The 12,010-nt window shown below is 48.6% G+C and overlaps 4 protein-coding genes across 4 annotated transcripts; 3 read left to right on the top strand and 1 right to left on the bottom strand.

Annotated features, from left to right (window-relative positions):
- Window positions 1-2,528: 2,528 nt before the first annotated feature.
- I303_101122 (uncharacterized protein) lies at window positions 2,529-4,200 on the top strand (the record flags this gene model as incomplete). Its single annotated transcript, XM_018404489.1, has 2 exons — window positions 2,529-3,588; window positions 3,647-4,200. 2 exons carry the CDS (start codon window positions 2,529-2,531, stop codon window positions 4,198-4,200), a joined length of 1,614 nt encoding a protein of 537 aa, XP_018267143.1.
- Window positions 4,201-5,104: 904 nt separating this feature from the next.
- On the top strand, window positions 5,105-7,790 carry I303_101121 (uncharacterized protein; the record flags this gene model as incomplete). The annotated part of the gene is made up of 2 exons (XM_018404488.1): window positions 5,105-6,066; window positions 6,134-7,790. The coding sequence occupies 2 exons, from the start codon at window positions 5,105-5,107 to the stop codon at window positions 7,788-7,790; spliced, it is 2,619 nt and encodes an 872-aa protein (XP_018267142.1).
- A 344-nt stretch (window positions 7,791-8,134) lies between these two features.
- On the bottom strand, window positions 8,135-10,087 carry I303_101120 (uncharacterized protein; the record flags this gene model as incomplete). The annotated part of the gene is made up of 6 exons (XM_018404487.1): window positions 8,135-8,317; window positions 8,391-8,628; window positions 8,712-9,119; window positions 9,207-9,639; window positions 9,727-9,907; window positions 9,974-10,087. 6 exons carry the CDS (start codon window positions 10,085-10,087, stop codon window positions 8,135-8,137), a joined length of 1,557 nt encoding a protein of 518 aa, XP_018267141.1.
- A 342-nt stretch (window positions 10,088-10,429) lies between these two features.
- On the top strand, window positions 10,430-11,198 carry I303_101119 (signal peptidase I; the record flags this gene model as incomplete). The annotated part of the gene is made up of 2 exons (XM_018404486.1): window positions 10,430-11,056; window positions 11,145-11,198. 2 exons carry the CDS (start codon window positions 10,430-10,432, stop codon window positions 11,196-11,198), a joined length of 681 nt encoding a protein of 226 aa, XP_018267140.1.
- Window positions 11,199-12,010: the final 812 nt, after the last annotated feature.

Here is a 12,010-nt window from a genome sequence, read left to right as displayed (position 1 = left end):
TCTTGACGACGCAAAGTCGAGACACTCCAAGGCTGGCTGAAGTCCAAGGGAAGCGGACACGCTGATGTTTTTCTCTCATTTTTATCTCACGCGAGGCTCGTTGTACTGTGCCAATGGAGTGTGAATCATTGCTGGCCACGGACACTTGCACCCGAGGACATATGACTATTTCATAATTTGCCTCCTTAGACGGACTTTACAGTGATGGAAACGAAAGTCACCCCAGTAAAAACAACTACTATCGTAAAACGATCAGACATCGAAGATCCACCTCCTATAATATCCCTGCCATACACCCGGCCCACATCGTCTCCCCAAAACACCCTCCGTAGGCTCCCTGAAACAAACGCACAACCACCCGTCCCCTTCTCGTCTCGGTAACATCGCCAAGCTTCCATCCGACAACAGACAACTCTCCACGCAGTATACAGGATCATCAACGATGTGCTGGGAGTACGGCTTGTTCCAGAAGGAGGTGTAACAGCCGTGGAAGATCCAAGGGACGTTGAAGTAGTCCACCTATGATTTGCGAATCATGAGTGAAAGCAAATTAAGTACCACTTAACAATCAGATATCATGGCGAACGTTTAATCAAAGTGGTGGTGAATCTGGGCAGATATTTTGATGTCTTGCAACCTCAACCCAAATCGACTCGACTCACGGATACATCGTCCCATCCTCCGCAGTCACCTTCATCGTCAAAACCGTCCACCACCCAGTCGCTTGAGGGATGTTGGGAGCGGGGCGCACAATAGCACGATCGAGCGTGCCGACTAAAATACGCGAGTCCGAATGGCTGATCATTCCGACACAACATCTGGCGAAATCTCGTCAGCTCACCGATTAACATTACAAAGTTGCATATCGAATGTGGATATCCTCGCAATGCCATAGAAACCATATCGATAATACGCAGCCTTGAACAGTGATGCACAAGAAGCGATGAACAAGAAGCGATGAACAAGAAGCGATGAATACACAGTGAAACTCACTATACAACCATCTCTTGATGGTATTCGGACACCTTGTACCCCATGTTCGATTAGGAGTGTCTGATACCCTTCAAATGATATAAATCCTATGAATTGGAGGTGGGTTGGCTCGGGACGACCGACGGCCGGAGTTTGACGGGACGTTCTGATCGTTGTTCTCCTAGTCATGGACAGCGAGTTGTAATGAATTCGTCGAGCGATGGCAGAAGAAGCGAAGATCCAAATGTAAACTAGTAGAGATTGAAATACCATTCTCATGATTCGAGCGTGTTTGGGGTTGGTGAGGAGAGCTCTCTACTAAGTAATAGGTTCAACAAGTTGAGAGAATTAGCTTGGATACTTATTCTTACCTTGACCCTTGAAGATGACAGAGCTTCTGAGAAGATTTGACTCATGCAGTATCTCGAGCATCACGCATTGTATCGGCCCTTCTGACTCTGAAATTGAAGTATTAGTGACGCACAGACATCCTTGGAGCTGACGTTGTAATTTTGGGAATCCGAGTGACATCTATGATCAGTCTTTCTCCCTATGCACTCAAGTCGTATAAGTGCAGCATCTTCCGCTTTTCCACAGCACATCCTGTGAGGTCCCACAGCGGTGCTCCTTCGCACAGCAGCAAGCGATATGATCTTTCCACTTGCCTGGGCGTGCAGATCATGGCGATCGAGGCAAGGAGGGCATGTATCTGGCTGTTTTCGCAGTCGCCGTCGGGCTTTGTTGGGTATTGTTGCCATCCAAAGCGTTTGAGAACACCGTATGCATCGCTGTATAATGCATGAATATCGATTCATGCAGTAAGGGGGATTGCTTGATACAGTGTGAACACTCATGGTTTCAAATCGATCCGGTCCTCACTCATCGTCTCCTGCCACACTGCTCGGAGTTGTGGGAGGTAGTCTGGTTTCTAGGTTTTTACACGCACACGCCGAAAACAACGGGCGGTATTTGCTATGACGTTGTGGGCGATTAGGGAAAAATTGTATTTGGTATTTTGCTCCCGCTCTTAGTGAACAATTGCAATTACACCGTAGAGACAAACGAACGATTCATCGCTGTGCAGTGCAGTCCATTTATCCTCCCTTTATCCTTTTCGCTTTCCCATTCTCTTTCTTTCTCAACCTCGACAAAAAGGAATATCATACTTGATATTTTGTTTATAAAAGCGTTCTTGCAGACGCTCTTATAGACATCGCCGTCGCACCCAACCCTCTCTCGCGTACACGTGTGACCCCGACACGTTGCACCCTGACTGTGAGTCTCACTGCCTTTCGCTTCCCCCATCCCATGAAGGTTAAAAAGGGTCGGGCGATCACGAACATTCAACAAGTGGGGGAAGACGCGATGAGATCCGGGAGCTGTTCACGACTGGAAGCTCGTGCTGACTGAAGTTTTCTTCTCGTAGGTGGCAAATAATCCCCTTGGGACGACGGACGACCTATAAAATCATCCGCCAATTCCCACCTTATATACCTCTCGCCACCTCCTCTTCCGCGTTCGCAGACAGATAGTCAAGCAAAAAAGGATCATCAAAGATGGCCGCTACAGCTGTTAAAGGATATATGACGCCAACTGAAGTTGCTATCTCTCAAGAACATACTACTTGGGCGGAACAACAAGATATCCAGAATCGGACTTCTGTCAACGACCTAGTCAAAGTCTTAGACTCTTCAGTTAAACTCCCTTACGTGGCATCAAGAAGTCTTCCTACTCCACCAAGAACAACTCCTCAATCAGTCTGCTCATACGACGAGGAACACCCCGCTCTCTCAGCTCAAGTCCACGACAAATCCGTCCACGCCTTGATACAAGAAATTATCACTCAAAAGGCTCAAGTCCAAGCCGACGAAACCGAAGATGAATCCGCCTTTTTCGCGTGTGATCTTTCGGCAATCTACCAATCGTTCTTAGAATGGAAAGCCTCACCAATAGGCGACAGGGTAGAGATATTCTACGCTACGAAATGTAACCCTTCTCCCCAGGTCTTACACTTGCTTTCCCTGCTTGGTACTTCCTTCGACTGTGCTTCCATGTCGGAGATCAATGCCGTCCTGTCTTTACCCTCAGCACCCTCGCCTGATCGGATCATCTTCGCCAACCCCTGTAAACCCGCTTCCTTCGTCAAGAACGCCGCTCAAAAGGGTGTCAAAATGATGACCTTTGACAATGCCGACGAATTGTACAAGATCAAAAGAATTTACCCTACCGCCAAATTGGTACTCAGAATCTTGACCGATGACTCCAAGTCATTATGTAGACTCGGTCTGAAATTTGGTGCTCCTTTGGCAACTTGTCCCGGACTTTTGTCTCTGGCTAAACAACTTGGGTTAGATGTGATTGGAGTCTCTTTCCATGTCGGATCTGGATGTAAAGACCCAATGCAATTCGCGGATGCAGTCTGGCGAGCTAGAAAGGTATTCGATATGGGCAAATCTGCCGGATACGAATTCAATCTATTGGATATCGGAGGCGGTTTTGAAAGGGAAACTTTCCAGGAGATGACCCAAGTCTTGAGTGACTCGTTCGATCTTTACTTCCCCGAAGACAGCGGAGTCAGAATCATCGCAGAGCCCGGAAGATTCATGGTTTCTTCTGGTAAGCTCGCCAACCTGTCAGCCTGCAGACACTCAGCTTACGTAGAATCTCTGTCCAGCTTTCACTCTCGCCACTTCTATCATTGCTTCTCGACGAGCTCAACAGCCCACCGGTGATGTCGTGCCAGGATCGATCGAGGAGGAAGAAGAGAAGACAGAAGGTGCCGCCGATGTCATGTACTACATCAACGACGGTGTATACGGCTCATTCAACTGTATCATGTTCGACCACCAAATCGTCCACCCCCACCCTCTCACCATCTCGGGAGATCTGATGAAGACCGAACCGCCTTTCCCACCTCTGCCCAACGTCGCTGTCGAAGTCGACTTACCCATCCAGATGGGCTACAAGGACACTGAAAAAGCTTCCGTGTGGGGTCCTACGTGCGATTCGATCGATTGTGTTCGGCAATTGGTAGATATGCCCAAAGGCATGGACATAGGCGACTGGGTCGGATGGACGGAAATGGGTGCATACACCTTATGCGCAGCGAGTACTTTCAATGGGTTCGATCGATCACCCGTTCACTGGACAACGGGTAATCAAGATAAACAAGAGTCGAAATTTGTAAAGAGGTTATTGGAAGAGTTCAACTCCACTTCACTTCGTTGACATCGAATACTCCCCAAATCCAAAACAATCAAAAATGAAGTGCAATGGATTAAAGAGTAATTTAACGATGTAAACGTTGTATCGACCACCCTCCAAAAGAGATTGAATCGGATCTCATCTTGTATATATTCCTGTATTGCGCCTCGCGCTGCATAGCCATACTTTTCTAACGCAATGAGCTTCAAATGCATCCTGTTCTCGTGGACTTGTTTAGTCGTAATTTCCCTTATTCCGGATTGCATCGATGCGATGGGCGGTGAGGAACCAGAACAAGACTGCACGACCAAAAAGACGAAATCGACTTCGTCAAACAGCAAAAGACGCTTTCCCAGTGTGAGGATTGAACTCACGACCCTCGCTATTTGGCGATAAAATATAATTTCATCTAGTTACCCACATAAGAGCGATGCCTTAAACCACTTGGCCAACCGGGATTTTAAGCGGTGTAAAATTGACCTTTTGCACACGATATATAGCTTGCTTTGGGACGTTCACGAGATGAGTCTCAACGCGCAGCTGGGAGGTCGATGCTTGCCGTTTTCCAGCGTGACGAGTAGCCCCGTTGATGATCGGTGCGAACAAACAGATATCACATCAAAGGGGAATACTAACCCTATGACCGAGAATGAAGTCCGTGTGTTTCAGGTTATTGACAAGTGGAGGCAAGTTCACGTAATCAACCTTCAATCACATCAACTCCAATTACAATCTAGAAAGTGCGATATTCGACAACCTTCATCAATAACAATCAAGCTCATTTTCGCAATTGCAACGATAACGACAAAACAAGACAAGACATACTTGGATTCCAAATCCTCTCCTACTCTTCCATTCGCTATAGAAAGCCTAATTCGGGCTTTGTCAATATAGGCAATCACACGATCACGAAATACCATAACGAAACATGCCACCGCCGCCACCCGACAACGATCAAAATGGCGACAATCCAAACACATCACCTAACCAGGATGCTGGACCCTCATCACCTCAACGCCGACCTTCTCCACTACCCTCAATATCATTCTCTATAAGCATACCCCCACCGTCCTCCGGAACACCCTCTAACTCATCCAGTGGCATAGCAACAGACGCTCCTCAACCTCCCGGAGCTGAGGTGCCGAATCCCCACAACCCAGGTCCGGGTCCGGGTCCAGGTTCAGGCGCAAGATCGTCTTTCATGTGGACATTCACTATACGGCCAGACACAGACAGAGGATCCCAACCTGGACCTGGCGCTGGTCCGCCTGATCCACCCTTAGCTACAGGTGATGCCCCCACGACTCGACCAGAAGAAACCAACACCACTGCCAATACGAATCCGTCAAACAGCGAGAATACAAACAATACCCAGCCACAAAGGACACATGCACCTGGTTCGGCTGGTCCCGGGAGCGGCGTCACGCCAGCACCACCATGGATTTTCCCACCCTTTTTCAACTTTTTCTTACCTATGCGAAGTGAACCTCAGCCGAATCCTGCGAAGGCCACTGAATTGCTCAGATCGTTGCCCACAGTGGGGAGGAGGCTGTTGATGAGGGTAGATCGGATCGTAGCTGCCCAAGAAAATGATCAGGATGTGTTACCAGATGAGAAAGGATGGAAGTGCGGGATCTGCCTTGAGGGTCTCGACGTGGAGGCTGAACATCAGAAAATGAAGGAGGATAAAGGTAAAGAGAAAGATAAAGAGGCGGAGACGGAGAGAGCCTCATCAGACAATGTCGATATTCCGATGGATGACAAAGAGAAAGAGCAGCGAGAAAAGGAGGACAAGGAGAAGAAATCAAGTACAGGTGTCAAAGCTTTACCTTGCAATCATCTATTTCACGAGGATTGCTTGCATCCGTGGTTCACTACTAAGCATACTTGGTAAGTTTGTCCCGTCTTGTCTGACAACAACGGACTGTCTGTACTGAGCACGATTCACCACCTTCAGTCCGAGCTGTAGACTTGATCTCGACCCCTTACAAACGCTCAACTCACCGTCCACGACCAACAGCACTTTACGACCTGGCCAAACTGGATCGGGCCGACGATCGCCTCATCCGTACGCTAGAGACCGTTCCGCCAATCCCGCCAACAATGCACCCAACGTCGGCATCAATCCTACAGCTGATACCCCTAACATTGCCGGATCAGATGATCGAGGCCTTCCTGCTGGTCTGGCGGGCCTCGGAAGACTTTTCAACGGTATACACGGACCTGGCCTTATCCCTTCAGTGGGCATATCAGGCGGCGGTCCACCTCAAGATGATCATCAGCCTTCAATCACTTTCATCTTCGAAGGCTTCCCTTCTGAGGGATTTGGCATGCCTGGACTTGAACCTGTGCTTTTCGGTCCACCTGGCTTATCAGCTCGATCACTCCCCCCAGCCGCCGCTCCTGTTCCTGCTCCTACCCTGGCCGCTTCGGCTGAGGCGGCCAGCACGAATGGAGGTATACAATCGCAAGAAGCCACAGCGCAAACTGCCGATCCTGCGCCATCGACTCCTAGGTCTGTGTTTGACGTGCCGACTTTCTTCTCATCTCCTCAACCAATGATATTGCCCAGTCCGAGTTCTGCAGCGGACCCCGATGCCACTTCGACCCAAGCGGGTGACACAAATACGATTCCTATGGTTGCATCGTCCAGCGAAGGCGTGCCCACCTCGATTGTGCCGCCCTCAAATACGGCATCCGATGTTAATACCAACAGCATGGGCGATGATCGACCGAGGCCTGAAAGACGACCACATATCACCATCATCCGAACTTCTTCGCCCGGTCCGCGACCCTCAAATGCGGGAGGAGGTCCAGGTTTAAGCTTACCTCCTGCCGGTCCGCCCGGTGGACTAGGTCTCGGAAATTTACCTTTACCTCCCTTCCTATTCCCCAATCTACCACCAGCACCTCAACTCCTCAATCCGTCCCAAGCACCCCCGCCTGCGGGCAATCATCCACTCGGAGGACATCCTACTCAAACACCCTCGGCCTCTGCGCCTACATCTACACCTGCGCCATCGCCATTTGTACCTCAGTCTCTAGAGTCTTGGACTGAAGAGAAAGAGAAATCTCTTGGATGGAGGTGCGATGCCCCCGAATGTCTGTACGCGCCGCCTGTCAGTGAAGACGACGATATTGATATGGTGGACTTTGATGGGGAGGAAGGGGAGGAAGGGGACGAAGGGGACGAAGGTGATAAAGAGATGTTACGGATATTGATGGATCCTACCTCTAATTCATCAGTCCCGGATCTTCCGACGGTAAATGGGACATCGACTGAAGGCGACAAGCTTGGAGAAGGGTCCATTACTGGCGCCAGTATCAGCACTCGAGCTGAAGCTACAGCTTGCGAGCACAGATGGCATCGGAAATGCCTTGAGATATCGGAGAAATCATCAGGTAGATTCAGTAGGCAGGATGAAGATGGGAAGATGTGGGTCAAGTGTGAGAGATGTAGGAAAGATGGCTGGGTCCAATCTCGACAAGCCAGCAATACATTGCAAACTGTCGAATCCGTTAGCCTGGGAAAAGAGATGGAGATGGAGCAGGATGACGAAGAAGGGGAGTACGCTCCGAGCGAGAAGGAGGTGGAGAATCTCATCAATTGTTAGTCAAGCCATCACTTTGTTTCGAGCAACTGTCGCAAGGACACAGCACAACACCGAAATGGACATTCTACGGACTCCTGTGTAACGATTTAGATGATATAGATAGAAATACTGTAGCATAGCATAGGGTCTGGCATATTTCATAGGGCATAGGGAGTAACGCATAGTGCATAGCGCATAGCGTATAGTTCTCGCATTCCATACATCAATCATCATACATCATACAATGCAGTGTATCATACCCGATATCTAATCTGATCTGATTTGCACGGTCCAAAGACAATTCAGGCCAGGCAAGCGCGTTACAAGCGACAAAAACAAAGATGGATACTAAAAAAGCCTGATAATTAGATAAGTCCGTTAGATCCGATGTAACATGGCTTCCAACTCTCGCTGGTCAATCTGCGCCACCCTGAGGGTATATCGTCCGCGGCGGCGGCGTCATTCAATGTATCTGATTTAAGTTGAAGCGAGAGATTGTTATTGACAATTCCATGGACGGTTGTCAATGTTTTCCGTTGAGGGTACATCTATCAACGAGTCGAGGTAGTCAAGTCAGGTCACAATACGCGTATCAGATTTACTCGTTCAATGCTGACTTACCTCATTGAACGATTTGAACCGCTCTTCCATCTTTTGCAAGTCCTTCTCCATTTCGTCCGAAAGACCATTCTCGTTCTCATCCATATCCACCTCGAGTCCCTTCAACTCATCTCCTGCTTCGTCTCCATCCTCACGTCCATCTGGTGATATCACATCAGGTAAAAATCTATCAATATCCTGAAGAGCATTCTGTGAGGATGGGGTATGAGATTGCAAAGCCCTGAACAGACGTCGAACACTACGAGACGCACATACAACAAACGCGCATCGCAAATCAGCGGGATGTATCTAGGGATACTCGTCAAAATGAGACGGACTCACACTGCATCATTGTGCAATTCCAACAAAGCAGCTAAAATTCTCCTGATCATCTCGTCCTTCGCATCCCCGCTCAAGGTGAATGTGGAAGGCGAGTCGTCCTGGATGTTCCAGATGTATGATAACCAGCTTGCCAGATCCCATCTATAAGTCAACACATCTTCCTTCGCCTGTCCATTGCCCGATCCAGATCCAGATGCAGATTCAGGCCCGGCCATATCGATATTCAAGTACGGAGGTTCTTGTTGCGAGGATGACGTAGATATGGGATTGAGCAGAAGATCTAATATCTTCGATGTCATCACAGTAGATAAATCGGGGTGAGAAGTCTCCTGTAAATGCTCAAGAAGGGGCAACCAGATTTTGAGAGAAGGTGTTGTCGGTGAATGACTCGACTTATTCGCTCGTTTCCTATCAAACAGAACCCCGTCAGCATCAGCAATCTACTGACCGCTCGAAACAGCGGCGACCGAAGAACCAGATGTGATCCTGACTCACTCAATCGCTAGAGGTACGATCCCTCCTTTCGCAAGTAGACAATCAATTATCAGACTCCCCTCGAAAGCCTGTAAGAGCTTTTTGATCTTGCGTAACTCGACCGCACTCTGATCTTCTTCTCTGACCTCCCTTTCCCTCAATCTAGTTTTCATCACCTTTTTCCACCTCTTCAATAACCCTTCTATCTTCTTCTTGTCTGCGTGCATCTTCTCCACCATTCCGGCCGGAATGTTCATACCGGCGGACGCGGACGACGAGGACAGCAGGGGTAAGAAGGAATAATAATGTAAATACGATATACACGATAATAAGGATTGATGAAGCAATGCTAGAGGAGGAAGATCTTCGTGTGTCGCGCGATGACGCAGGGATATGAGAGATGGTGAGATCGAGAGAGTGGCAGCTAAGTGAGAAATGGGTCTGGCGTATGGACCTGAAAATGGCTCAGTTTGTGTCAGCACCAGATAACGATTGCTTGCTGGAGGTGGTCCGAAGTGAATGAGCCTTCGAGCTCACGCACCGTTCTGCAAAGGGTCGACTAAGCCATTGATGAATCGCACGATGGCCATACCGATCATCATCCTTGATCTCTGGTTCTCTTCAATACTTTTGGGAGGGTATGGAAGCAGTTCCACAGATACGAGCGAGTGCAGGAGGTGGATGAAGGTTGGACATGAAGGGGAAGATATGTATATGCTCATCTGCGATAGTCGTCAGTATCTGAATGTAAGGAACGAGAGAGTGCAGAGATCAATTCAACTGCTTACCCTTGCTAATCCTCTCCGGCGCGAAGTATCGTCAGCATTGGGCGCAAAGAGCATCTCGTACAATTCCTCGAGCTCGGATCGTGAAGACCATGGTGTTCGTTTTGGAGCTTTCATTTTGTCCGTCCGTCTTAAAGATCTCCGGGTAGTCTTGAAGGTGTTTAGGACTCTGCTGAGCTGTTGTGATTGTTAGCGTCGTGGTAGTGGCTCTGCGTTCTCTTTCTTATCGATGTGTTAAGGTCATCAACACATGAATTGGTGCTTTCGAAATTTAGTCCGGATGCGCAAAAGTCAAACCGGTTCCAACGGATTCATACCACGTGCCACCTCTCTGCTCAGTCTATCGGAAATGTCGCTATGCCGATCTCAGTCCGAGTATGATATTCTGAACATACATGCTGTCTTGCATTTCAAACCTTCGATTTAGAAGGCTTTAGGTTCCGCGACATCAGAGGAGCGATGGCTTCCTCATTCTCTCGATTTCAGCATGTCTTCTCCCGCTATCGCCCTCCACCGCTGCTACCCACGACGATCCGCACAATCCAGATCCTAGCAACCCTACATCTGATATCGACGACCCTGGTAGAATTAAGAATATGTACAGGCTTCTCAATGTTGCCGACACTATCTCAGCATGGTGACTGCGTGCTGGTCTCTCCTCTGCCTTACTGGTCGCCTTTCACGGAGAAACACAAGGACAAGCGGCCGAAAAGGGGAGATGTGGTCGTAGCTACCTCACCTATGGATGCTCGTCAGACAGTCTGTAAGCGTGTTCTAGGCGTGGAGGGGGACATGATTGAGATTGAACCTAGGAGGGGAGGTCAGAGGAAGTGGATTGATAATGCCGGTGTGGGGTTTATGGTGGATATACCGCAAGATGTCGAGCTTGAACATCAGGATAACAAGGATAAACATATAACGCATGATGATCTGAGTATCAAGCCGAAGAGAAACGGAGAGAACCAATGGATCAAAGTGCCCAAAGGCCACGTATGGCTAGTCGGTGATAATCTGAGCAATTCGACGGATTCGAGGAAATACGGTCCGGTGCCGGTAGCTATGGTCAAAGGCAAAGTCTTAGCTAGAGTGAGTAGTATTCACTATGCACAATACACTTGTGCGAGTTTACCGATCGGATTTTGCCTGTTGACTGACCGGACTGGGTTGCATTTAGATATACCCGAATCCATCTTGGATAGAGAACAACCTTAGAGAGATAGATCAATAGACCGGCCCCCTCGCTAACAAGCCCAACAAGCCCTCGCTGCATCGGCCCAGCTAGTCAGAAGTGGCACGGAGCCGACTTCACATCAATGATTAATCCACGACACATAGAAAACTTCCACACCGACCACACAAATGTACTCATATAGCCAAACCTATACCATGCACAGATATACACTTGCTATACTGACGTCCTCAGAACCCTTGCATCGGCTCAAGCAAGGTACCGGAACAGGGTCGGGAAGAAAAGTAAACAGCTAAAGAACGGTAAACCCCTTAGAGGAGGTCATTGCGCCGAAACAATACTGCAACATGAAACAAGGGTAACAAGGGTCACGAGAACCCATCTTTTTCTCCTGTCTGCCTACACTACGCAAAGTGCTATTACTGAAACTTTCTCACTTGCATATCTGGAGATGCTTACATCGCTGGGATGTTCTGACGTTCTGACAAGGTATGGCATGCATAAAAAGCGCAGCCTTACGAATATCATGAAACGAGCTAAATTCACACAAACCAGACAATTTATCCCTGTTTATCTCCGCGTTTGTGTCTGTTTAGACTGATATACTTGATCTTGGTTTGACCCAGTGACGCCAAGGCTAAACAAGCGTGGACTGACACGATCATACCGCTGCGATACAGCGTGGAGGTGAACAATGGCCTATCTCTCGATCGAACTTCGCATCACGTCGTCGTGACCTGGCAGCCGAACACGATACTCGCACTCGGTCCCACAACTCAGCCGCATACTTGACATATATATATTTATATATAAATATATACGCTTCAACAACTTCCCTCAACATCGACTCT

This window comes from Kwoniella dejecticola, chromosome 1 (assembly GCF_000512565.2).
Source record: "Kwoniella dejecticola CBS 10117 chromosome 1, complete sequence".
NCBI classification, from domain to species: Eukaryota; Fungi; Basidiomycota; class Tremellomycetes; order Tremellales; family Cryptococcaceae; genus Kwoniella; species Kwoniella dejecticola.
The sequence above is the reverse complement of the archived record's forward strand: the minus strand, read 5'-3'. Positions and strand labels throughout refer to the sequence as shown.